Raw genomic sequence first — 26421 nt, 5'->3', positions numbered from 1 at the left:
GAACTGGAAGCAGTGCATTAACAATGCAGAAAAGCGTCTGAAGGAAACAGCCTAGAATAACTTGTAACAAAAAAGATTTTTCTTTTTAAACAAAAGTTGGATTTATCTATTTGTATATATTTTTCTAAAAATTTTTTTTACAGACTGAATAGTCACAAAAGATCTTTTCATCATAATTAAAACTTGTGATAGATGGTAATACTTTTGTATGATTTGAATACTCTTAACAAAATTTTTTTCTATTTCTTTAAACAATGCAACCATCCTCCTATGTACAGGATTTTTAAAATCTATATGATCTTTCTTATTATCACTAACATTTTTAAAAAGTTGATTATTTTTATCAAAATATACATTTAAACACACATAAAAATTATGAAACAAAACATTAAAAGTATTTATAATATGAAACACATTACAAAAATTATAATATGATAAATCAGACCCAGAATTACTCACAATACCAATTAATTCTTTCACTAAAATTAAACAAATTTCAAGGCTAATAATGCTGTTGTGTTTACACATTTCTTCTATGACTTTAAAAATATACTCTGTTCGTGAACACTGCAACAGAAAAAATAATATTTTTTTGTTTAATGAGTTCATTGAAATAAAATGCAAAAACATTTACTTATAATTTTTAATAGTAATGTAAAATCACATTCTAAATTTAAATTGTTTGTTATTTAATTAAAAAGATAATAATTGAATGATTCTCACACACTAGACATCTAGTTCCCAGTTACCACTACCTTATCTTTTTAAAGTAAAATGAATTTTGAAGCACATGAAAAATGCCAAGTTGACTGGAATTTGAATCCAGAACCTTCCAGATAAAGGCAGAAATCCAATCACTTTACCACGAAACTGGTAAGAATGGTGCTCTGAAATTTAGTAAAATCTATGTATCCAATTCCATTTTATAATTAACCAAGATGATTAGCAAACTGGGATTTGTTGAAAGGATACAAACTTACTCATAAATACAATCAATTTTTTTTAGAATTCTACAATTTTTGTTGCTGAAAATATCTGAAAGACAAATAAGTAATACGTTTTTAAAATTTCTCTTAAACAAGGAAAAGAACAATGAACCTAAACAATAATAAAAAAATAACTTTTAAAAAACTTACAAATTTACCATCAAAGAATAAAAGACAAGACAAAATCTTATATTTCTATACTCGGATAAAAAAAATCGAAAAGATCTATACTGCTATATATTTCTATATTGAAACCAAATAGTTACTTTTAATATGAGTATTTGATGTTTTTTTTGTTCATGATTAAAATTAAAAATATATCTTTAACTATTTAATTTTACTCGTTTCAAACAAAATGAGCTAAAATAGCAAAACCGATACAAAAACAATGAGTGAGAAAGGAGAATAATGAAAAGTGTGGAACTATCAAATAAGTTGCAATGGTTGGATAAAGCAAAGAAGCAGTATGACAATGGCCTTTTTTCAAATTATTTTGGCAATTTCAGACAGAGAAGTGTCTTCATATTATTAGTATCATGTAAAAGGTACAAAATATTAAGAAACATAAGTAACACTGGAGTAAATATTTTCTTTGTAATGTAAGTAGTGAAATTATTATTCAGTTAAATGAAATGCATCCTACACTTACTTTTTCTCATCTTCTTACTGTATTAGCCATAGCTACTTCATGTTTCCATCATCCCTCTTTGTATATTACATATAAAAATAAAAGAAATGTTGAATCATATTTATTTATAAATTAATCTTTAAAAAGGACAGAAAATAATAATTAATTATTTACAGATCAGTACAGTGGAAAACCCCATAAAAATGAATTATTTTTGAAAATACAAACATTTACAACATGGAAATGCATGAACACTCATGCAAATATATGTGTTTTGTGACTTATTCCTTTAAAGTGTGGACAGTCTCCCACATATAGGTGCATCCAAATGGATGGAGCAGCTTCTTAGTAACATGTTGATACAAGAAAATAAATTACAAGTTTTCTGTAATAATTATTACTTTTTTCTTGATTTGCATCATCAATCCAAAAATTAAAAAAAAATTATGTTTATAAAACGTTTTGAAAAATTTCTATTTTTAATTTTTGTAGCTATCAATTGCTTAGAGAATGAATTTTGTTATATATTGTTTTTAACCTATATTTTATCTCTAAAAACATAAGATAATTTGTGTATGCTAATAATAAGATTTTATAAAAGAAAAATTATACAACATGTATTCAGAAATCTGTTCTTGGCATTTTAATTTTTTTGTTACCATAAAACTCAAAATGTTTAGAGATGAATTTGAGCTCGCTTTGTATACCACTTACATGAATACAGAAAAAAGATAAGTATAACATAACTTATTAGGCACCAACATATAATCTAGCACGCTGGTATAATGTAGCATAATTCATTTTAAATGTCATCCAGCAACTGGTAGTAGAATGCCGCATTTACCATCCTTCGTTCATGCAGAAAATCAATCAGCAGCACATCTTTTGAGTCCCAAAACACAGTTGCTAGAACTTTTCCACCTGACAAAAATTTATACCAACCTCTGATGCAATTTCAGTGACAGTCATAAATGGCCTGAATATTGTCATCATTGACACTGCAACATTAATAACATGCAACATGTCAACATTGACATGTTGATCAAAACATTTGAGAAAACCAATGTTTCATAAAGCCACAATTGTCTTTGATGTTTTCTGTAATTTATTTATGAAGTTTTGACAGAAAAATTAGGCTATAAAAAATTGTATGTCAGATGGATGCTGACACAACGAAAACAATCTTGCTGCATGAATTTTTGCAGCATTGTGAAAATGAAGGTGATGAATTGACAAAGCAGCAGTTAATGCAATGGCAACATTCAACTCCTAGATGAAGTTCAAACAAGAACATTCAGTAAAGAAGCTTATAACTACTGTTTTGGAGAAAGAGGGGTGTCTAGCTTGTCAAATTTAGTGATTGGGGAACTACTGTAAATGCCGATATGTACTGCAAATCATTACAAAAAGTCTCAGAAGAGCTATAAAAAACAGTGATATGGAATGCTACCGGATAGAATTTTTTTTTTTAGATGACAATATCTGGGCACAAAACAACAAATCAGACAGAGGCAATTGGAAAAACTCCTCACTCATTCACCCTATATTCCTGACTTAGCAGTCAGTGATCATTTATTTTCTTCATTTTAAACAATGACTTGCATCACAACGGTTTGACGATGGCAACAAATTTTCCTGAAGAAGGAATGAAACTATGAAAAATGTAGTTTTGCAAAGGTAATAAAATTTGTTCATATTTTTCACTTCTTTTTTGTTTCAAAATTAACATTTCTTTAAAACACCTAGTATTTTGCTACTTCCCTCAAAAAAGTATATTGACCCTATTTTTAACACAATACCTAGAGGAATCTAGGTATTAGTATCTAGATATATTAAGTGAAAAGCTAATGACTCAACTTCAGGAATTCACAGAGAACTTCATTCCCATACAAGATACAGCTTTGTCTCAATGGAACACAGAGGGTCAAAATTATCTTGGTGTACACTTCCAGGGTGTTAGATTGGCTGTAGAACAGGAGAAAACATGACATTGATACACTGGACACAAAAGAATCCAGACTTAATGTCTTTTATCTAATTTTTGTTGAGGTTTTATATAAGACAAAGTTTTTATCCCTGTTGATGTAGATAACAAAAAACAACATAAGAGAAATGCTGTTGTTAGTGTTGAACGGGATTTGCAAACTTTTGGAATAAATTGCATGTTGTTATCATGTAACTTATAATTAACAAACAGAACATTTACAAATACAAACTTTAAGAAGTTTCCTGTAAAACCAACTAAGTAAGTAGTAATCTCAAAGTTTGAAAAATAATTTTTTTATAAACTATCAAAAGTGTCTATTTTATTTGTAATCATCCTGTAAAATGTAATAAAATACTAAATTTCAATAATTTTTTTTTTGTATTTTTATCTTGTTTTTATGACTTCCTTACTTTTATTGATGTTTTCCTAAAGCAGGACCTATGAAAATTAATCATGATGTGAAATAAACCATTTTTTACTAACCTATTATTTTCAGCCCAACAGTATATTTTATTTCAAGCATAGATAATGGTTCACTTAAAAAGAAATAAGGGTATGTATATATCATTCTGTAAGGTTTATTGATGACCTAATTATGTTTTCATGGCTTAGAATTGAGAAAGTATTTTTATGCAATCATTGAAGATGTTTGTCGATAAAACTCTTGAGAATAATTAGTTAAGGAATCAGAATTTTCAAAACAAGTGATAAATCCTTTTTCATATGCCAAGTTCACTTTCTAATTATCAGATTGTCTAAAAGGTATTGAGCCTTTGGAAGCCAAAATTGAAAATACATTTATTGTTTTTGGGGAATAACATTATAAGACCACACATGTATATTTGATGACCCGCTATTTTTCCGGAAACACCATAATCCTGTCGCTATATGAAATTCTCTGGTCAAAAAATTCTGAAACAAAGTTTATACAGGCCTCTTTTGGAACTAACTTAATACCATTCAGGGAGTTCTGCAGAGACCAAAACACATGATAGTCTGATGATGCCAGGTCAGGGTGAACAGTGGATGTATTAAAACCTGCCTGTCAAGCTCTCCCAATTTCTGACAGGTTGTTAAAGATGTATGTGATCTGTTGTTATCAGCGTGGTATACGACACCCTTTCTGTTGAGTAGTTCAGGCTGCTTCTGAATTGCTAGATGGAATTGCACTAATAGTCAACAGTACAAGTCTGAGTCTATTATTCTGCCTGGTGGCAGAAGCTCGTGATTCACAATGCCTTTCCCTTGTAAGCATTAAGTTAAATTTAAGTATCTAATCTCAAATAGGATGCATTATTTTATTTTGTTTTAGGCATTAAATAACCTGTTTCAAAACAAGTAATGACTTACTGCATCTTCCACAAGGAAGACTGAAAAGAATTTCTAGTTAAACCTAACAAGATCACTACACAAAATAAGTATTCTAAGCTTAGACCAACAAATGTTACAATGACCATAATTTTTAACTAGTTATGACTACCAGACCAAACCTTTATCAAGATTAACAACTACCACTCTCCTAGAACATTTTTTTTTTTAATTCTGCATTGAACATTATATGTCTGGCAAATCAATATTATCTCATTATAATGGATCTTCTACATCAGCTAATTTCAGATTCAGTTCTGGCAATAGACTAACAGTTTTTCACCTTCATTTTAGTCATATTTTTCTTTTTAAATAATATTAAAATAAATATATGTATTATTTACATATATAATACAGGTATGTTATGTATATAATACAGCTATGTTTAGGAAATTTGCTTCTGTTTTTAGGAAATATTTTTGCATTGGGTTACACAGAATACTGGCAGAAAATTTCACTGATTTAGATGTTTTAAGGCCAAATTCATGCTTTCTATTGAGACAACCTAAAACAGTTACTTGTATTTTTTACTATTATTCTAAAAATAGATAAAATATTATTCTAATAGATAAATTATTATTCTAATAATTTATCATTTACTTATCAATTAATGCTAATTCCTTTTTTATTTATTCATTTTCTCATGTATAAGAAAAGAAATCATTTTCTTTCATTGCCCTCTGATTATGAAAATAGTTGTTCACAAGAGATTGACAATTTAATATTAGATTTAAGTAAGAAAGATATTTATAAACAGTTTTTTTTTTGTGATGCAACAGCATTGGTTACTAGGGCCATCCTCATGCCACTAACACCACATGCATGGCCAAAAGGCCACAGACCTACATAAATAGCTCTGAACACCAAAGCATTACACTTCTAAACAAAAATATCTGTAAAGCATCTTTAACTGTCAGCTATTTCCTTTTTTCAATTGCCTCTTATGACAGGTAGGAAAAACACAAGGACAGTATTCTACAACCTACTGTGGGGATGAGCGTAATCAGATTTTTCTATTTATATTACTAATTATTTAGATTTAGCACTGTTTACTCAGTAAATAAGCAACTGCTATTTAATTTTTAAATAGTCCTATTGGAATTATTGACAGAAGTACATCCTTTATATAACTGCTACTTGATCAACAGTAACTTGTCGTTTTATTAAAGGAAATTAAACAAATAAAGGAAGATAAGGAACAGATAAAGAAAATAATTACAAAATAACACCCCTCCACTATCCCTACAATGCTCCATGCGAATTTTCCATTGTTTGAAAGAGGGCTAGAATTCTTCTTCTGTGAGCTCTTTCATGACACGTGCTGCTTTTTCTTTGACAGCTTCAACGATCTGAAATCTTGTTCCTTTTAATGTAGATTTGACCTTGGGGAACAGGTAAAAGTCACATAGTGCCAGGTCAGGTGGATGGTCTAACACTGAGATATTATACTTGGCTAGAAAAATCTTGACAGACAATGCAGTATGAGCTGGGGTGTTGCCCTGATGAAGAACCAATGACTTCGGTTCTGTTGGTCATATGAATTTAATGCACACGCAATTCTCTGTAGCAGCATTAGTCTTGTTATTCAAAAGCCACTTCTCGTATATGTAAAAATTAAAAAAAAGAAGAAATACAGTATTATAATACCTTCAATTATTTCTTGAAAAAGGCCTGTAATTTTTTTTGAGTTTTCTTCTGGGAGATTTTCAATCACTAAATACACAATCTTCTACTTCATTTGAACTTTTGAAGAATGTTAAAAGGTTAATCACTGCCAATTTCACGTTTTTTGCTTTAATTGTAATTTCTACTTGTTCTGTTTCGTCTTCATTGAAATCCTTATTAATGGTGGAGTGTGACATAAGACAAGATGTTATCATCATTGATTGGAGTGGCACCAACTGCAATATCATCAAAATGTGCCAACAAGCCAAATGAAATTTTGTCCATACTAGTTAAAGTTTTTATAAATTACACTCCATTCTTCTGAAATTGAGAAAGGGTCTACAAATTCACCTTATTTTTTCCGGATGAAAATCCATAAGTTTTGAAGCAATTAACAATTGTTTCTGGTAAATTCCTCCACGCTTTGTCAGTGAAATGTACAGCCTGTAACATAGTTGTACATTTTTTCCTGCCAACTTCAATAACTGTTGTAATTTCACACACAACTTCTTTTCTGTCAAGAATTTAACACTTTTTTATAATTCCTTGATCAAGGAGTTGGAGTTTTGACGTTGAGTTGGCAGGCAGAAATTTTACTGTAATGTCTTCAATGGTGGAATATCATTAAGTGCAGTACAGTTATTCATAAATACAAATTTTTTTGCCATATCTTTGTCTAGATTAATTAACTGTCCTGAAAATAATTCAGCCATCATCCAAGCTTTTTTGTTTGTGGCGTAAGTAAACTGGAAGAGATTTTATGTTCTTGCAACACCTAGGTTTGACAGATTTTCGAATTAAAAAAAGTTTAAAATTTTTCTGTACCCATTATGTTAGCAATAAATAACAATAATTCTTTCTTTACTGTTCTTTCCACCATGGCATTTTTCATTTTTAAAAGGCAGAGTACGATCTGGAAGACATTTATAAAATAGCTCGTTTTCATCAACATTAAATTCATTTTGTGGTTCATAATCTTTTAACAAAGTGATTGTTGTTTCCACGATTCATGTACGCTTTCACTAACACTAGCACTTTCACCTCTAACCTTATAGAGTACAATACCATGTCTTTTTTTTAATTTTTCTAACCATCTGTTGCTCAATTTAAATTCTTTATAGCCCAACACGTTCTGTAAACATCTGTGCTTTTTTTTATGACTGGACCCCCTAAACTGACAGTATTACCTCTACATTGTTTGAACCATTTTATCACGCATTCAATAATATCAGTGAATAGTGAATTTTCTTCTTTTGTGGTTCACATTTAAAAATTATTCTTGTAAAAGGATCAAATTTTCATTTTTAAAATTGTCGATAAAGTGCTTGACAGAATTACAAATTTGTGACCCTTCTTGTCTTTTTTCTTTTTGTTACCAGTTTTTTACCTCTTTTATATTCTTTATTTTATCACCGATAGATAATGCTTTATGTTTCTGCTGTAAGCTCACTATAAAACATGGCTATTAAAAATGTACAGAACGCCTATGTATCAAATTTAAACAAAAAGGAGCGAAAAGACACAAGAATGTACATAACAAATTGTAAATTCTGAAATGAAATAAAACTTGAATTCCGTGAGAAAAACTAGTGTACTGTGAAAATGTATATTGCAAAATACAATTAGTATGACAATTTTAATGTTAACTATGTAAAATCAAAACACATACTGTAGTAAAATCCGACTCATGTTATGCATAGCCTGCTGTAAGGAATAAGAGTGGATATACTCATCATGCAGTGGCACTGTGCACGTAGTTTTGTTATTGACTACTCCAACAAATGGTGACAAAAATAAACAAGTTGGAAGCTGATTAACATTACACATACAATACCAGATAAAATTCACTGTCCACACTAACAATCACTATAGACATTAAACAGAATTTACTGCTATCTATGCCTCTTTGGAAATCGTGTACAGTATGTAAATTCTTTACTGAAAACATTAAAAAAAAAACATTTTCATCAAAGAAATAATATGTATGTCAAGTCCTTAAAATGTTTGAATAAAGGAGGTGATTTAATTCGATTTTACAAGGGGATAAAGTAAATATTAGATTTAGGGAGTTATTTGAATTAAGGAGGTTTGACTGTATTTATAAATATTTTTATTCATTGTCAAACATTCCTGTTATTAACAGAAATATTAATTTTCAGTGTTAATAAACTTATAATTGCTGAGATATTAAAATTATGATGTTAAATGTACACAAAGTCAAAATATTTATAATTAAAACATTTTTTGAAAATTTTAAAATATGTATTTTTTTTATAATTATTTAAAATAAAATTAAGAATAGATTTAACTTTAAAAACAACTATTGAGTAGATTTAACTAAAAAGTCTATAACTTTCACTTTTAAAAGTTGGCATCAAATTAAAAATAATAATTGTCAACTCTTAATATTAAGAGTAAAATTAAAGAAAAAAGGATTATAAAACCAGCTATGGCTTCATTATTGTGAATTTTGAATTTGTACCTAGAATAAGTTATCAAAACAACATTTGATTTCGGTTAAAATTGATATAATTTAAAGGTTGATGTTTTAGTGGGCATATTGGCAAAGTGATTAATTTACTTTGGCAAGGATGTTGGTCTTGTCTAATTGTTTTTAGTGGTTAACTTTATCCTGAAAACATTTGTACTTTAGACTTTGTTTTCATTTTGCAGAAGATTGTTTTTTATATGTGTAGGTAACAACTACAAAAACCTATTTGAACTTTTTTTTGTAAACTACATTAACAGTTTTCCTTTCAAGAGTAAGAATGACCAGATAGGTGAGTCACTGTGGGTCAGGCCAGCTCTTCTAATAAAAAGAAACCGTACTGTAATTTTTGGGACCAAAATTAAGGAGTAAAGTTGATGATTTCTTATGTAATTTGAGCTGGTAAATAGGATAAAATAGGTGCCAGAACTTTAACTCCAGCAGTTTTTAATATATTTGATGTTGAAAAACAAGTTTATTTAGGTTTGTGGTACAGTAACTAATATATGCGCAAGATTTAATAATAAAACTTGTAGAGAATTTAATTCTGAGAAAATTAATGTAAATACAGCCAATAAAAAGTAAATAAGTTTTTAAAATCAGTTTTTATTGAAGCAAAACAGAAAATCATATTATTTTTTCCGAAACTAATAAACATTCTTTTTAAAAACAAAAATGGTAATTACAGAAATAATTTATAAGAAATACAAGATTTATAAAACAATATTTTACCAGTGTTTATTCAATAATTTACATAAAAACTAAATTGAAATGTATGTTACTTTAGAAATATTTAAAAAAAAATTATTGTGTTGGCTGGAAATACTAAAAGCTGGTTAACAATGAAAGTTGCATACTTCATTTGAATCTGATATAAATTATCATACAGATAAAGGAAGTGCAGTGTTATATCATAGTATAAAAATGCCATTTCAATTTTCTAACGAGGAATATGCAATGTAATTTTTGTTTATGAATTCTGTAATGGAAATTCTGAAGCTGCTTGATGGAATATCAGGAGATTTCCTGGAAGGTGGATTCCAAATATGAAAACCTTTTTTTTTATGTATCAGCATTTATGAACAAAAGGGCCACTTCCAACGTGTTCATTTTCTGTTGAACACCAAGTAAATCTTCGTGTGATTCAGCATATTCAGTGTGGCCCAAGCACTAGTACAGGGTAATTTCATGTCACACTGGTTTGTCAAAAAACAAAGAGTGGTCCATATGGACAGAAAATCTTTATCCTGCCTGCAGAAGGCAAAATTTGTGGCCAACTGATTACTCCCAGTGGTTAAACTTCTGTTATTGACTTCTAAACAACACTGATAAGGTAAATTCAATTTTATTTATCTATGAAGCCACTTTTTCAAGAAATTGAGTCTTAAATTCTAAAAATAGTCATTTATGGAGTGAAGAAAATCAACATGGTACTGTGGAAACTAGTTTCAAACGTAGATTTCACATTAATGTTTGGTATGGCATTATTTGTTACAAAATTCTAGGACCATTTGCTTTTAATGTAAACCTTACAGGAGATGCATACATTCATTTCTTGAAAAAGAATTTGCTGACTTTTGAAGGATGTACCTTTACAAACTAGGTTGCAAATGATTTTCCAGCATGATGGTGCAATGCCACATTTTTCTTTAATAGCTAGAAAAATCTTCTGCATTTATTAGTCATTTTACAAAGATATTGTACTACAAACCTAAAAACAACTTGTTTTTCGACATCATATGTTGTGTTTTACAACAGATATCTTAAAAACTACTGGAGTTACAGTTCTGGGACCTGTTTTATTCTATTTCCCAGTTCAGGTTACATAAGAAGCCACCAATATTACTCCTTAATTTGGGTCCCTAAAATTACAGTAGGGCTTCTTTTTATTAGATCTGAAATCTGGGCAAAATATTTCCCTAGCTGTAACTTGAAAACTAGAAGGTTAGTTCATCCTGAAAACTTCTCTCTTTCTTCGTGGGACACCTGTATAATCATATCTTATGTAGATCACACCAGAGACAGATAAATTGCTACTCAACATACAAAAAAATATAAAATTCCATTGACAGAATAACATAGTTTCTTTAAAAGAAAATAAATTTCAATTCTATTTTAAACAAATTAATGGGACAATTTTTTAAAAGAGTTGCCAGTTTTTTAAGAATGGCAACAGAAGCATAAGGCTCTTCTCATGTGACGTATTAGTTTTGTATAACGTATAGTTTTGTCATTTGATTCAATAGATGCGATTATTAATTTTAGGACAAACATTACACATTTGTAAGTAAAAACACATAAATAAGTTATAAATTTCAGTTATAAATGATCTATCAGCCCATATTTGTAACTGAAAATTTGTCTGGATTTTTGAGTCCCAAGAGATGAAATATCTTAAATAAAAAGGATAAATATTTAATGTTGATAACAGGCTTAGCATTTTATTAAGATGCTTATAAATTTGCTGCAAATAAATTTGATTGTCCTTTTAGAATGTCACAAATATTTAATGGGGTTTCATATTAAAACATACTGTAACATACTTTGTTTTCTGCAATAATAAACAGAAGGAGGTATGTAAGCTATCATAGCTAGTATGCTATACATAATTTTATTTTACATTTATAATTTACTACATATTTATTTATAATAAAAATACTTATAAAATAAATTAATTCTAGAAATGAAATAAATAATCTCAAGTAATTTCATTCATAATAATAATAATAATAACAAGAACTGAATTACCATTTTTTTACCATCACCTTGTAGGATCTTTTTAATTGTATTAATCAATAATACTCTTAAAGTTACAGCTGTTTCTTCATAACAATTAACAGCCTTTTTTATAACAGTAATATAGCAACTCATATTGGTGTCATCAATATCAACATTATAAAATAACTCATTAATCAAAGACTTATAAACCTTCACAATTAAACTTTGTACTATTTTGCCATAATTGGTATCATTTTCAGACTCTGTCATTAAAAGTCTTTCAGAGTCATAACCTGAGTCTCGAGAGATAGAGTCTGGAATAAAGTAAACTAAGTCCAGATCAGTTTTTTCATTACTACATACTTTTTCTCTTCCTTGAAGAATACATTGTAATTGTAACAAAGCAGTTTGACTAAAATTCTGTCCTTCACCATCTAAAACAAAATATACAACTAAATGTCATATAAAATGAATTATTTAACAAAATGCATTTGCAAAACATTTACATACTACCATAAATCGCTATTACTGGCATGTAGGTATGTACTAGGTCCCCTTAATTTGTACCTACAACCAATTTCTCTTCTTCCATGTGTTGAGTGGCAAGCCCTATTTCCTTAATTAGTACCAAACAAATGTTTTTAAAATTATTTTTTAATATCATATTGTTTTCTTTACTCCACTTCCAATTCTTTAAATTTTGGCATATAACATTCTCTTGATTCTTCTGACATCCATACAGTCAAACTGATCTTGCAATTTCTTACACACTCTTATGTCTGCAAGAAAGGAGGGGATAAATTCTAAACAATTTAAATTTTATTCCTTGAGGACTACTCCGGTCCTTTCTGTCATCTTCCATGTTTACTTCAGTGTGCAGTCTACTCCAGCCCTTTTCTGTAATTTAGCATGTCTCAGCTCTGAACTACTGGTATTAAACATGATTTATTTATCATTATGTCATAATTTTCTAATACATTTTTGTGCCATATTTTGTGAAATGACTAGCTGATCTTGTATTATTTTAGCTGATCATTAGAAATGACTAGCTGGCTCTCTTTCCTTTAAACGTTTTTTGCTTTCATAGACTGTCAGTATAGGGACTTCCCATGTGTGTGAAACTTTCCATTACCTTTAGAGATTCCTTATCCAAAAGACGTTTTCTCTCTGTTTTTATCTTCTATAACCCATTTTCATTTCTTGTTACTTACTTTTAGTCCACATTCCTTATTATTAGCATCATATCATCAAATAACCAGCAATAATTTTACAATTCTACCTCTTCATTACCTCTTTCATCAGTATGTTTATTTCTTCCATCACAACATTTAAGCAATGATTAGAGCAGGGAACAGAAAACTTCTATCATTTAATCTATTTATTATCCTAAGCTTAGCAGGGAAAAATTATTTACAGTACATCCAACTTAATTATGGAAGATAAGATTATAGATAACCACTTTAAAACAGAACGTAGGATGCCCCAGAGAAGTGGTGCCCTTGGTCTCTAGCTCTTTATTTAGATGTTCATCCTCAAAATATTAGATCTTTCATAATTAAAAATTAACAGATAATGCCATTACACTTATATCAGTTAATTAAATAATAATTAATAAGAAAAAATAAATAAAATAATACAAGAACATACTCAATGTATAAATAAATAGTTTTGCTGTTAGTAAGAATTTATCTAAAGATAATGTTCAAATATCATTAAACTGTTAAATCTATGGCTAGGAAATGTAGCTAATTATTATAAAACGATTAAACTACTTATTTTCTTATTAATCACATACAATTAAAAATTATAACTGCACTAACAAATATTATACTTTAACTTAAAAATAAAACTGTGTATACCATAATTTTTTTTTTTTGTATTAGTTGGAAAAAATAATTAAATTACTACTTTTCAGAAAAGTAGTATTCTGCCTCCCCTGCGGCCGAATTGTAAGTCGATGTTACTTTTCAGAATACTGTAACGTTGTTTTCTTTGCAATTCATACATTTTTGAAAAGAACAACTTTAAGATTCTAAGATATGTTATAAAACATACGTCAAAATGAAGAGAGAAAAGTCTGTTAACATTTGTGCAGAATGTGTAAATAGGTAGGTTTATCCCACTAATTTGTCAAAGTCTAACTTTAACTAAGTTTTTGTTTTATTTCTGAATCTTACGTATTTAAAAAGTTCTTTTAAGTAATAAAAACATTCTTACTAAGATTTTTACAGATTAAAACAAGAAATGGTAAAGAAGGACAAACATGCAGTATACAAGTACTAATATGTAGTCGCTGCATAAGTGGGAACTAAAACTGTGAAAACTGTTTTTTCTATTGCCCCCCCCAAAGAATTAATATTTGTCATATAATAAGAGAAGGCTAGTGAACAAAAAATGTTTACTAACATTTCTGAGTCCACTTTATTTTATCAAGCCAGCGTAAATGAAATTGTAAATTGCATCTCTTGCACTTTTTCTTATGAATGTATAAACACAAAAAAAGAAAAGAAAATACATTAATCTGTAAACATGTTTTTGTCCCAAAATGAAGCTTCTTTCTTCAAACCTCATCAAACCAAGTTGTTGAACGAATTAATTTTTTTTTTCATTTAATGTAACAATACACGTAAACAACAGGCAAACTGAAAGGATAATAAGAATATAATTTACAATTCTCTGAGTAATTAGACTCTAAAAAAACACACACTTCAAATTTACTTAGTACTTACAAAATAAATGAGTGAACAGCCATAATGAATTACCATTGTATACATATGGCAACATGAAAAACTATATTTCAGGTTAAGACACGTTAACTGTGAGAAAAGGTCAGCTCTTTCTTTTTACAATATGAATTAAGCTACTTTTAACAGTTTTATTTATTTTTTCTACTACCATTATGAACTAATAATTTTATAGTAAATAACACTGAGCATTACATTCTATATGATGTTGTTTACTGTCCAAATCTTCTGCATGCAGGTTTTTATTAACAGTTACCTGATCACATGACGTATGTGAACTATGAACTACTGGCACTATTGACTGACACTGAAAACAGTAAAAATAAATGTTCATATATTAAACAGAAATGCAATACCTAACTTTGCAAATATTTTTTTTCCTGTTTAGCCTCCGGTAACTACCGTTTACATAATACTTCAGAGGATGATATGTATAAGTGTTAATGAAGTGGTCTTGTACATTCTCAGTTCCACCACTCCTGAGATGTGTGGTTAATTGAAACCTAACAACCAAAGAACACCAGTATCCACGATCTAGTATTCAAATCCGTGTAAAAATAACTGGCTTTACTAGGACTTGTGAACGCTGGAACTCTCGACTTCCAAATCAGCTGATTTGGGAAGACGCGTTCACCACTAGATCAACCTGGTGGGTAACTTTGCAAATCTAAATATACATTAGACTATAAAATTTAAATAAAAATACTTACCGATTAACATTTTCAAGTACAATAGAATTACACTCTACTAGAGGAATGACTCCTCTACTGAAATGATAAATGAAATTACTAAGAATGTAAACCCTTCGGGATAATCCTGGGACTTCGGTTCTTCCAGGTATCTGCTGTCAATGTTTATGACTAGCTGGCTCTAACATTAAGCATTCCAGGTAGCAATAACCATGCTACCCTGGGCCACGCAGCACTATTCAAAACATAATTTGCTCAGACAGAGAGGTTTGGGTTATCTACTCATTTCCCCATGAATATACTACTTTTAAATTCAAGTTTCAGATTCATCAACCAATTTGACACTTGGTGGCATGATAAACCTCCTAGAGTCCTAAATCAAAATATTAAACTCATCAACTCCTCAGCCAGCCGTGGGTAATTTATCATGCCTACAACCATTAACACTGGTCTTTCCTGGAAACATTTGGCATTTCTACTGTAAGCCACTAATCCTGAAACAAAATATTTTGGATAGCATTCTGTAATGAATAATTTATTTATTGGAAAATACCCACATCCCAGAGAGTCAGTAAGCAAACAAAGAACAGGTGATAAGAGACAAGTAATAAACTGAAACAATAAGCTCCCCAACCACCAGCTGCAACAGAAAGAGAAGAGATTAAAATAAACTCTAGAAACATGTTCAAGGGAAACAGAAGAAATACGTTTTCTCTTTTTTCTGTTTAGCCTCTGGAATCACCGTAATAAGGTATAATTTCAGAGGATGATATGTATAAATGTAAATGAAGTGTAGCCTTGCACAGTTCAGGTAGACCATTCCTGAGATGTGTGATTAATTGAAATCCAACCACCAAAGAACAACCATATCCAATATCTAGAAAATGGACAACTGACGCAACATATATTGCAATAAAGCCCCAAAATTCCACCTAATTCTTAAAAATTCAATCTTCCAAACAGACAGTACATTCTTTCTTGACAACCTGAAATAAAAACTTTGTTTACTTTGCTCAGATAGAGTATAATTTTATGTTCGAAAGGAAAACCAAAGAAAGAAGTATATCCAGTTTAAAGACAATAAACAAAATTTTATTGCATTCTCATGAAAATGATATAGAAGGAAACTCCAAATTTCTATTGAAATATTACAAAGCTCTGCAAGACTACTTTATTAGCAAGACAAATATGGAAGATGCCAAATGAATAGAAAAAGAAAGAAAGGCTCCAATACAGATAACACTGAAAGACACAACATTTTTTTTAATGTTTCTTTAAGTGTGATATCATATCTTGAATTGCTTTTTTGTATACATTACAGATTTCTAAATACGATTTTTCTATTACCCTTAGTTTTAAATAAATTACGCTTAAAAAAAATTAAGGGAAAATATAGTTAAAATCTGTAAAATTTATAATTTTGCATGGCCCCATAACCTGGGTTAGAATGATTTTGCTCATGCTTTTCTTTTAAAAATAGCCTCAGGCATATCCATAATTACCGTCCAACAGTAATCGGCTAGCATGTTAGTATTTCATTTCCCTTTATAGTGGCTTTCCATCACCGAAATGTCTTGATGGAAACGGTCACCATGTTCGTCACTTACGTCTCCGAAGTTGTCCGGGAAAAAATCCAGATCTGAGTAGAGAAAATACATTTTCAAAGACATATTTCATCCCATAGCTCTGTATAAAGTAAGAAGCTAATTACAAATATTGTGGTAATTGTTGGATTTTTGTTTGTCAAGAAAATTTTTGTAAACATCTTTAAATGAAGCCCAAGTTGCACTTTCAACATTATTTAACACTGAGTTAAATACATCTTTAACAAACTCTCTTATTTGAGGACCAACTTCTTTAACTTTTCCTTCACTTACATTTGAAAATTTCTGCCTGATGTACAAAAATCCGGGACTATACTTCTTCATTGCTTATACAAAATTTTTTATTAGTTCTAGCTTGATATGGAGAGGGGGTAAAAATACTTTTTTGGGTTCAACTTAGGGCTCATGAATAATATTTTTTTCCATTTGGAGTTAAGTTGTCTTGCTTCTTCTACTCTTTGGTAACACAATGTTTACCCCTAGCTTGGCTGTCCCATTTGCAAAGAAAACACATGTACTTAGTATAGCCTAACTGCATGCCTAACAAAATAGCTATAACTTTCAAATCACCACATATGTTCCAGCTATGCTTTTTATAATTTATTTTTCATGAACGTCTTTCATCACATCGTATGTCTCTTTCAAATTAATATCATAAGCTATTGTTTTCAAAGGATATTTGTTACTGTTGTGTAGTAAAACCACTTTTAAACTATATTTGGACAAATCTATGAAAAGTCGCCAATCTTCAGGTTTATGAACTTGTCCTAAGTGCAACATAAGCTCATCAATATTTATGCAATAAATCAAATTGTTTTCATCAATAAGGTACTGAGAAAGTTCTTTTTGTCGGCTTCGGAAGCCCAACAACTTTTTATTGTTTTTTAAGTAAATTACAATCTTGCAGTCTTGATCTTAACAGTTCAGCTTGATTTTATGATAAATTTAAATCCCTAACCAAGTCATTTAATTCATGTTGTGATATAAGATGTAGCTTATTGGAAGATAATTCAAAATCAAAATCATTGTTGTCTTCAGTACTGCCAGATTCTTCATTGCTGTTTTGAACATGCATTCACAGGTGGCACAGGAACTGGAATAATTTCACTGTGTTAGAGGCCTGATTGCAGATTACAATGAAGGATATTTTACAGTATGTTTAGATTTGTTAGAAATTCCAGACACATTTGTCAAGTAACAATCGGTTACATGATCCTTTGGTTAACGCCAAAACATAGGCACGCCAAATGGCTGAAAGGTACACTCCTTTCAGCCATTCTCTTAAATATACAGAACAATTAGTGCATACTATATGGGAAGCCCAAGTTTTATCCTGATCACCAATTTTACACTGATAATACAAATGATATGCTTTATTAATTAAAAGTGAAATGTTTTATCCATTCGATTTTACAGTAAACTCCCCACATACACAACAAAAGGCATTCACATCATTTACACAATTTCGAGGCATTATGACACTGCACTGTTAACAAACTAAGACAGCTATAAGACTGAACAAAATTAATTCATTCTAAATCCAGTGCTTAATATAAACGACACTGCTGTGTTTACAGCTACATGTTTTGATCTGCACAGACATGATTAATTTTGTCCAGGAAGGCCTCACTCTTCAATATTAGATATGATGTCATAATATGCAACTATAATTTAATTCTTTGTCCAGTATTGTTTATTTATAACTTGCATATTATGCTAACAAAGTTAAACAATAAAAAATGAGCTAACAAGATACAATATAGGAACTTAAAATAACTATACATTGAAAAATGAAAAAAAAATCCTTTCATTAATATTTAAAAATTTTTTCAAAAATGGTGGGTGATACAAAGATTCTGAGTTCATATTTGTTTTCAGCATAAAAAGACAGATTAAGATCATGTATTGCATGCTACGAAACAAAAATTATGTTTTTCGGTGTAATCAGAGACAGAAATATCAATGACTCAAGAAGACCTCAAGAGCTGTGCAAAAGATAATATATTAAAAAGCATCAGAGCCAAATATAATTCACAGCTATTGTATAAATACTTCACTAGTTTACAAATCCAAGACCATGTTACATCTGCCTGAAAGATACTTGCTACTACAGAACATACCAATATGCATAACATATTGAAAATCATCCATTCCCAACTATCAATAATCCAGAATATTTCACAGGACACAGAACCACACTACAGATATATGCAATCAACAGAACCTGAAATGAATTCAAGACACAATTGTAAATCAACAAGACTGTTATCGCAATTAGGCTGGATATAATACTAGCAGACAAATTCAACTCTATACCATGTATCTTGGACATACCTGTACCAAATGAAACAGAGAAACTGAAAATATAGACTCCAATTGAATAAAAAATATATCTAGCACCAAAATAAACTACGCAATGTTCCTGTAATTAAATTTCAATGGTGTTATTCCCAAAACAATATACAAACATTTTAAAGCTTTAAAACTACCAACACACATTCACTCCATTTAAGATTTTACACTTAATATCTGTATATGTAGTGCACAGATTTTGTTTAGAAACAACTTAAAGAACAATTGCCTCCTAACTTTGCACAAGCTATAAAAAAAAGGTAAACCCATAATGTTATAAGAAATAGATAAAATATTTATTCTAAACATCGCCAGAACAATCTTAACTTGTTTAATCTCTTGGACAAATTTCTTGAAAAGGGCTTTTAGGCAATTATTTATTAAAAAGCAAGGTATTTTATTAGGTTGTGATAGTATTCTAATAATTTAAGTCACTGTTGGGCATACTTTGGAAACACTTAAGATAAATATTTGGTGAGTAAACAAAATATTTCATTTACTGCCTTGCTGGATCATTGATCTTAATTTTTAAATATAGATATAATGCCTGAATCAATAATATCAAAACAAAGCTTTCATTTTGAATTTATATTAACAGTATATTACTGCCAATTATTTATTTTATTTTTATTGTAATATATATTTAAACTACTGACAGGTATGTATAACACAGAGATTTAAATAGGATGCATAATCATATCACTTTGTGATAAAAATAAATATAATGTTAAGTGGGGAAAAACCTATTGTAAATAAATATAAACTGTCCAACAATACATTTATTGTTTGAAGACAAACTTTTTCTTCATTCAAAAAGATGAAATTTAAGTCATTTCTTCCAGATGAAATCTGTAGTAGAATTTATGAGATGAAAAGTTTATACGTAAGATTTCAGATATGTTCTTTCACAAAGGATTTCAAGGGTGAAATTTAAATGTCTGCTAATAAACATAAAACAATTCTACAAGAGTATTAATTAATATATATAAAAAAATTTATTTTATTATATCAACCAAAGTACAGAATAAATAAAGTAGGATGACTTACCTTATTCCACTATATATGCAGGAATGCTTTCGCAATTTACTCGCATCATCAGCTGCATTTTATATTCACCTCAAATTACATTACCTCAAATATAATAAGATATCATGCATTTATTTATTTTATTTAATATTTAAAACCTATAATCTTTTATTTTAAACTTTTATTCAGTTATTAAAAATTAAAGTATGAAAAATTAATTAAAATTAACATTAAAAATAAAATTGTAAAATTTTTTACATTGTAAAAAAATATAAGGCATAATAAAATTAAATAAAAAGAATTTTAAGTAAAGCAATTATGCATGTTGTCCATTTAACTAAACTTACTCTACTACACTGATTGAAATACATTAAATTATACATCACTATCAAAATAGAAGGTGGTGCCATCTATTGCAGCTTTCAAAATACTGTAATCTTCATATTTTGTCTGAATGTTGATCATGTTAGATTTATTTTTATACATGTAGCATCTTTCTAAAATGTCTAATCCCTTGCTATTTGTATTCATATTATATTTTTTTAATTTCCAGTATTTTTAAATTTGTCCTAATATCAGTATTGTATGTTTATTCTTAATCAGATGATCAGATACATTAGAGAAATTCAGTTTACCTTTTACATAATTTCTAAAATGTTCTAAGAATCTAGCCTTAGATGTTCTAGTGGTCTTTCCTTTATAAATATGGCCACAATCATTATATTCAATTTTATAAATACCACTCAAATTATATAAATCAGATGAATCATTGTTTATTACTTATTAGGTGTTTTATTATGTGGTCATTTGTCTGGTACGCAGGTTTAAATTTATTATTATCATAAACCATTGTAATATTTTATCAGTATATACATATTATTTTAAATATACACTGTCAACTTTTTGTGTGCTGTTTAATGTTATTAAATGTATATCATTTTTAATTTTTGACATTTATTTATTATAAGTATTATCTACTAAAGAATTATCATAATCGTTATATAAAGCTATTTGTTTTATAATACCTATTTCTTTGTTTAATTTACTTTTATTTTCATTGTACTTTGTATGATTAATTGCTCTATTTACAATGTTTGTGTAAGCACAAATGTTGTGTGGCCAGGAGTGATTTGAAGATCTATGCATAGTGGTTTTGTTAGATGTGGGTCTCCTATACACTGAAGTTATAAATTGATTATTTTCATTATTAATTTTAATATTAACATCTAAATAATTTTTTATTACTATAAATTTCAAAGGTAAATTTCAATCCACTATAATAGGAATTTAATTTGTTCAATAATGCTTGATACAAATAATTGGATTATGGACTACAAAAATATTGTCAACATATCTAGTCCATAATAAAGAGTATAATACGTATGAGTTATCCCGTAATCAACTTTACTTTCAAACTTCTGTTAATAAAGATATAAGAAAATAATGGAAGATATAATGGAAAGGAAACCCACCGGTAGAGTGTTTCCTGGGTGTAATATTTGACAACAAATTTAAAATAATTCTGTTTGCATATATTTCTTATAATAATAATAATATTTTCAATAAATAAGGGATCTTCATGATTTTGTATTAGTTTATTTTCTATTATTTTTCTATGGGTATACTAGGATACATATTATAAATATAATGGCTAACCATCCTAGTTTTATAATTAGCTTTTAAGTCTTTTATTTACTAATTCGTATCCATTTTTTGTATTATATTTGTAACCTAAATTTATTTTGTTTCTGTATTTTATCAGTAGTTTTAAAGACAATGTAAGAAGGACCGATTTGGAAGTTAATTAAAGGTCGCATAGGTATACCTGGTTTGCGTACTTTTGGTAGTCCAGTTAATATAGGTGCACTTGGTTCATAAGGGTACAACCTAGTGTGATATGTTAAATTATTTTTATAACTGAAAATGTTGCGGAATTTTATTATTAAACTTTTAGTAATTCTTAGAAATTTTTTAGTAGGGTCCTTTATTCCCTTGAAATAATTCTCCATTATATATTATTCCATCAAATTTTTATATTTATCAGAATACATGATTATTCTTTAAAAAAATTCATTAAAAAAAAATATATATATATATATTTGTTACTATAATTATATATTAATAAATGTATATATATATATATTAATTTGGGAAAAGTTGGTGTCACCAAATAATGTTTCAAATTAAAAAGTCTTTAAAGATAATGCAAAACTGCTTTCTAGATGCCGGCGATTCAAAAAATGATTTTCAGGATCGAGTACAAAGCTTCAGATGTTCTTTAAATTGCAAATACTGCTCACCTTGATTGAAAAGATATGATAAACATTTACTTTAGATTAAATAAAATCTTCATGTTTTATTATAGAAATCATCTTAAATTATAGTTGTAGGTTGTAACAAATGAAATCAGAATATTGTTTACTATTAAAATTTAAATAAAGTAACCGTTTCTCTTTCCATAAATAGAAGCCTAGTTTTGACAAATAATCCTTAGAATTATTCAGGTCTTGCTGGCTAAACACAAGATATTACAATTAAGAGAAAAAAAAATTAAATTTCTTTAACTATCTGTTATTCTTTTACAATGCTCAGTTAATCTTGGGAATATTTAAATTTCACATATTTGCAATATAAAAAAAAACGCTGGTAAAATATTCAGCACTAAGCACTTGGTAAACAATATTGCCAATATGCGTATTACTACAGCATAAAGCATTATTCTGGTTTAAACGAGATCCACCTTCAATTAAATTTATAGGTTTATGATACTACATAAAGGACAAAAATCTGCTTTAATTAATCCTTTTTACATATATAAATAAAAATATGAATTACCTTGTTATTTTTCAACAATTTTTCACAGAAAGCCCATTGAGTAACAATACATCAGTACACTAGGTCATTTTAAGATATATATATGATACAGGAAGATTGGAATAGAAGTTGTGATACTGTTTTTTTCATTTATTCAAATAATGGGGATTTGAGTTAAAATGTTGTAAGAAAAGAAAAAACAACAAATTTAAAAGAACATAATTCATAAATTAATACAATACTTTTCAAAGAGTAATGGATTACATTTCCTTTCCAATGGAAGTGATGAAATTAAAAAAAAAATTACCATTCCAACAGAATAAGAATGCAGATGAATTTCATCCCATATTTGTTGAGAAAATGTCTTATTTTTATGATTTAATTTATTTATTAAATGCAAAGCAAATTTCTTTCTTCTTTCTACAATCTCAGCAGGACCTGAAAATACATATTGCAAAGAAAAGATTTTATAAATAATCAACTAAATTCTATCATATGAAAATTTTCTACTAACAGACCTTTTGGAGATGGTTGCAGTGTTAGTTTAGTTTTACATTACTAATTTTAATTATTTGAAATATAACAATTAGCAAAATTAATGAAAAATTCCTAATCTTTTGAATGATTAACTGTTTGCAAAATTTCAAATGAATCTTCAAAAACAATTTGTAAAAATTTTGGCAAAATTTTATTACATATAAAAAATATTTTGCATAAATTTTTAATAAATCTTGAGTAGTTTTAAACATAAATAAAAAACTTATTTCTCAAAAAGTTCAATTTAAAAATTTTTCTAAATTTATCTAAAGAAAAAGGATTCACTTTAATGTTTACTGTTTTAAGTACTTAATAGCTGCACATATTCTGAACACCTGCTGGCAATCTTAAAAAAATACCTTTTATTTTTTAGAATTCACAATGATTGTGCTTTTTGAAATAGTTCAGACAAACTTCAATTTGTATTAGAATGAATTATGAAGAAAATCCTCAAAAACAGTAGAGTATAATTAATATAGAAACGGATACATATGTAAAATCATGGGACGTTCTAGACCAGCCTCATTTATTAAAAGAATTTTTAAAAAACCGACTTTATACCTTGAAAAAATTAAGGTTCCTAAAGACTATTAAGATCTCTTATTTTCAAACGTCATGTAGGATAAGGAGGCCTTTCATAAGGAATAAATAACTTCAATCAGAAATAAAAACATCAGTATCTTATGGATCTACTACTTCAGTTCAAATGACAAGGTGAAATTTTTTCAGTATACAATATTTTATTGTTTAATGATTAAAACTGCTGTACCCAAAAGGAACTTAAGCTTGGTAGGTAAACATCTTTACCCAAGAATTACCTCCATTCTAAATTATAATAGTTCAAAATTCCATACAGAATTTACAATTCTTTATAACATATTAAAGATTTTTTAAATAAAAATTAATAAATTGGAATATTTCAGCAAGCATATATTGTAAATAAATGCTGATTTTCAAACAGCCTAGCCAGCTAAGTATGGTTGTTTAAAATAAAGCTAAAGAGTAAGCTTCATTCTCAGAATGTTAATAACTAATTCTGATTAACTTTTAAGATAATTTTGGTAGTAAACTATAGTTAAATAAGACACCAAAGTGTAACAATCATTATCTGAAATGACTATACTTATTTTAAAACGTTAATGAAAACAGAAAATCGGGAAATAAAATGTCCATGTATCTTTCATTCATACGACGAACTGCCGATTAATACGAAAAAATATAATGAATGTAAAAAACAAAACTATCGCATTGGATGTTTAAATTTCATTCCTAAATATAAAAAGTTACGTCAGAAAAAGTAAAAAATATGGCTGTCACGCTATTTTTATTTAAAAAAAGACTCATTCACATTAACTTAGGTAGTACATTTAAAATATTTTCTTAAGTCAATGTGAATGGGTCTTTTTTTAAAAAAAATAGCGTGACAGCCATATTTTTTACTTTTTTCTGACGTAACTAAGAGTTAAACTTCACCTAAATAAACGATTACCGTAACAAAAACTGCCACCCCTTTTTAAATATTTTCTCTTGTTGAACCATTGATTTTAAGGTTACAAAGCGATAAACTGTTTATGATGCAGACATTCCAACATAAAATAAAAAATTAAATTAATTTAAAACAAAGGTTAATGTTATCATCCGTTATTTAGAATACAGATTTAATCACTACAGAAAAAAAATTTAACCCTATCGAAAAATATATTACCGATTGTAAAAGTAATAATTGGAGATTATATTTTTAACTATTTACCCAATAAGAAAATAAATCTATTTAAATCATTTTTTACCTGGAAACATTATGATTTCTGCTACAAATAAGCGCAGATACACAACATGCAAAGGTTTTACAAACTGACACACGTTATTGAAGCGGTCTTTTAACGGTGTTGTTAATTGTCAGGTTTGCCAAGTTACGTTTCGAAATATAGAATAATGTATATTTTCGGTTAAAAAAATAAACAGTGTATTTTAATATTAACTAAACTACTGGAAGAGATATTTCTTCATAATATTAATTCTTTTATTTTGTAATATGATTTAAGATTTTTCAAATTATTTCATAAAAAAGTAATTTATATAATCAAACAATAACAAAAAGTATGGGTATAAATTAAAATAATCAACTCTTGTAGTATAGAATATTGCAAAAGTTGGATTAACAATTCGAAAATTATTTCAAATGTTAGTAGTGGTGATCGATAATCAAAAAATCACTGATCTCTATATAACTGGATAGGGGACATTAGCGTAAAATACAATTAAGTGTTCATATTGAGGCATACTTCAGCGCCACAGAATGAGCAGCTGGAAACTAAATAAAACCATTGTACGCTTGCGCGACTATAATCGTGATGTGAGGATGTTTATTTTACTTAAGTCAGAAACCGGCCTCCCTGGCGCGACTGGTAGCGTCTTGGCTTTTCATCCGGGGGTTGCGGGTTCGAAACCCAGTCAGGTTTGTCATTTTCACACGTAAAAAATTGTCATTCAGCTCATTCTCTGAAACAATACTTAACGGTGGTCCCGGAGGTTAACAAAAAAAAAAGTCAGATAACTTAAATAACGGTAATTTTCGCAACACAAGTAGAAATTTACGGACAGTTGTAGAAAATTTATATAGAGATCAGATATATAGTTATATACATATCAGTGTTCAAAATAAAAAAATTAGAGCACTTCTACTGCATCAGTTTAAAACGTGGTTTTATCCCAATTCTTACACTTGCCTCTGCACAGCGCCGTTTCATTTTATATAGTTCTACCATTCATTTAGTGGCGCTAGTTTATGCTTCAAATTTTTCCAATTCCAATATAT

At 28.6% G+C, this 26421-nt stretch overlaps 1 protein-coding gene across 1 annotated transcript; it reads right to left on the bottom strand.

Annotated features, from left to right (window-relative positions):
* Positions 1–102: 102 nt before the first annotated feature.
* Positions 103–25489, bottom strand: LOC142320985 (uncharacterized). Its single transcript, XM_075358984.1, has 5 exons — positions 25394–25489; positions 23377–23507; positions 14780–14891; positions 11871–12274; positions 103–567 (listed from the first exon to the last, which is right to left on the bottom strand). Exons 1-5 carry the CDS (start codon positions 25401–25403, stop codon positions 103–105), a joined length of 1122 nt encoding a protein of 373 aa, XP_075215099.1. The 5' UTR covers positions 25404–25489.
* Positions 25490–26421: the final 932 nt, after the last annotated feature.

The sequence above is a fragment of the Lycorma delicatula genome, chromosome 3 (genome assembly GCF_047948215.1).
Source record: "Lycorma delicatula isolate Av1 chromosome 3, ASM4794821v1, whole genome shotgun sequence".
NCBI lineage: Eukaryota > Metazoa > Arthropoda > Insecta > Hemiptera > Fulgoridae > Lycorma > Lycorma delicatula.
The sequence above is the reverse complement of the archived record's forward strand: the minus strand, read 5'-3'. Positions and strand labels throughout refer to the sequence as shown.

Bases quoted from the DNA above. Each gene is read 5' to 3' on its own strand.
- LOC142320985 (XM_075358984.1), bottom strand. The intron at 12,275-14,779 runs GTAATGCTCAGT...ATTTTGTTTTAG, and splicing joins TAAACAACATCATATAGAAT to ATGGTGAAGGACAGAATTTT. The intron at 568-11,870 runs GTAATTCAGTTC...TTTCTGTTGCAG, and splicing joins AAGGTGATGGTAAAAAAATG to TGTTCACGAACAGAGTATAT.